The sequence below is a fragment of the Pteropus vampyrus genome, unplaced genomic scaffold, assembly GCF_000151845.1.
Source record: "Pteropus vampyrus isolate Shadow unplaced genomic scaffold, Pvam_2.0 Scaffold1000001212, whole genome shotgun sequence".
Classification (NCBI taxonomy): domain Eukaryota; kingdom Metazoa; phylum Chordata; class Mammalia; order Chiroptera; family Pteropodidae; genus Pteropus; species Pteropus vampyrus.
In genome coordinates, this window is record NW_011915614.1 from 1 (window position 1) to 2,657 (window position 2,657).

Consider the following 2,657-nt stretch of genomic DNA (forward strand, 5'->3'; position numbering starts at 1 on the left):
AACTAGTATTTCTTTCTTTTTTGAATGAATGAATATTTATTGAATGAATAAATAAAACCTGGAGGGGAGCAAGTAATGAAGAGCTGATTCAGATGAAATAGGATATGTTGGTTAGAACAGTCTTAGGAGTTAGCTCTGCTAGGTTAGTTCCAATGCCCACTCTCCCTATGTCCCCTCTTTATTTCTTCCTTCCAAATCACCTATTATTTCAAGGTTTCCAACCCATAGAAGGCCCAGAGCCCCATTCACTATTTCTCTTTAGCTGACTAGCCACTGATCACTGGCTATTAGATTACATCAACTTTATTCTCACCTTCTTAAAGGATGCTTTATATTTTATTTCCTTTTTTAGAAATGCGATTATTATTGCACTTAAACCCAGAATTCTCTACTTGTTGTTTATCCTCTAGTATTCACCCTCGAGATAAACAAACTGTAGCCTATAGGCTGCACTTGGGGGCCCGTGCTGTGGCTTATGGTGAGAAGCAGCTGATTTTTCAAGGACCACTGCCTGAGAAGATAGAGCTCTTGGCCGACAAGGGGCTGCTCAACCTCATGTATTCCCAGCAAATCCAGGTGCAGAGGCAAGACGACAAGATATTTGAGGTGAGAGGAAGAGCAGAAACAATAGGGGTTCCTCCTGTGTTGGGAGTCAGCGTGTCCTCCACAGCAAAGCCCATCTCTTTAATTGTAACATGATGGTGAGGCAGGTCTTGGTTGGTGGGGGCTGAGTTTGTCTCAGAGGGGCAAATAAGCAGCTGTCAATTCATTCACTTAGAGGCAATTTTGATAAACAGGACACTCAAGGAAGGGAAAACGTGTCCATATTGGTGCAATATTCCTTTTGTAGTTTCCCTCCCAGAGCAACTGTCTTGGCTCTGGGCAGGGCTTGCAGTTTTATTTATGTTACCTATTGAAAGGATCCTTGTTCCAGAATATTTCCCTTGTCCTTGGATGCCTCTTATATCACAGTATCCCAAATTCTGACATTCTTTTGAGTTTAGTGTCTCTTTTGAGTCTTAAGCTTGGTGATTTGTAACTTAGTGTGGATTAATGTAATAAAATTACTTTCTTCTAGTACCTACCAAGGATCATCGCACTGTGGAACTGGGACTATTAAAGAGGTTCTGTAGGAGTCTTCTGTAGTTGGGGAGTCGGGGGAGGCATTCGCATATGGAACATTTTATATGAGAATCATGAGGCCATTAGGCTGGGGTGAGGGGTGTATAAAAAGAGGGCACTGGAGGAGACAAAGAATTTTTAAGACAAACTTTAATCACATGGGAGTTTATCTGGGCAGCTTCTCCTCCTGAATCCTGACTATAATATCCACTTGCCTCATGCGTTTGGCAGGAATTAGCTTCTGGACACTGGGTTTTAGGTGAATTCTAGCTCCCAAGAAGTTTCTGCATTCTGTGTTCTCTGCTTTAGTTAATTGCTGGCAGTGTGTCCATCATCTGGACCCGCAATCTTAGTTGGAGTCAGGTCAGAATTTAACCTTTGGGTACTGGATCATTTATGTTCCCTTCCCTGGTTCTTTCCGACTTGAGAAGGCTCATTATCCAAAGTCCTTTTGTGCCCCTTCTTCATTCCTCAGCTCCTTGGGAGTGCCAAAGGGGAGCAGCAGTTGGACTGCTTCACTCACTCAGATTCCTGCTTTGCCATTTGGCAGGAGGATGACAGCAAGGATTTCGGGGAGCATTCTCCAAATGCAGGATGTGATTGTGCCTCCTCGTCTCTCTCAGTAATTTAGGTCTTATTTATTGGTTTATTTATCTCATCACATGAACACTTACTGTCAACCTGTGGCTGTGTTGACCAGACCCAGCCTGGACTCATATTTGCTCTGGTTATTGTTAGGAAGCGGTTCCTTGTCTGAGAGTGGCTCCTTTTCTCCATTATAGTCTGAAAGAGCAGTTCTCAGCCTCTAGGAATATCCTACTTGACCTGACCTTTCTTATTTGTGACTCTCTTGTTAGATCTCGTGTTGTGATGACCATCAGTGCAAGTGGCTTCCAGTTCCCATGAACACTTTCTCCACCCAGATCCTGGCCCTGAATATCAGTTCTTGTCAAGGCACTCTGGTTGCTCTCCGCTATGCCTGGACCACGTGGCCTTGTGAATATAAACAGTGTCCTCTGTACCACCTCAGCAGTACCCTGCCGGCTCCTCCCTTCACTGCTTTCATTACAAACCAGATGCCTGGACACCACAGCAAAGTTGCTAAATGATTTAGTTGCAGTTTGATCATATCTTAGACGTAAGTGTAGAACCTTTGGATTTGGGCATTTAGGAGTTTAAATGATAACACGTGTTGCTTTTAAAGGAAATAAACAGAAAAAGCCTTGTTGGACGGCTCCCAGCACACACGTGGCTGTTTTTATATTCTGAGATGAACAGGGCCAGTAGACACCGAAGTGCCCGCCTTTTTGTCCTCCAGTTAGGCTGGAGTCGGTACTGGACTCATTCTCAACTGCAAGCAAATTGAACCTGTGTCATTCATAATTGAGCTTCCTCATTATTGGGAGTGAAATGTCTAACACTTTGTCTTCTTACATCCAGAATTGTGGAACACATGGTTTGGAAGACCTTTTGAGGCCATGTAGGCTAGTATTTATGTGTTTTTTGTTGCTTTTTTTTTGTTTTACAAAATCTGA

General features: G+C 43.2%; 1 protein-coding gene across 1 annotated transcript; it reads left to right on the forward strand.

Annotated features, from left to right (window-relative positions):
- Positions 1-410: 410 nt before the first annotated feature.
- Positions 411-2,613, forward strand: LOC105311173 (sialate O-acetylesterase-like; the record flags this gene model as incomplete). The annotated part of the gene is made up of 2 exons (XM_011387197.2): positions 411-606; positions 1,980-2,613. Coding segments are annotated over 2 exons (448 nt in total), but the record flags the coding sequence as incomplete, so codon positions are not given.
- Between the last annotated feature and the right edge of the window lie 44 nt (positions 2,614-2,657).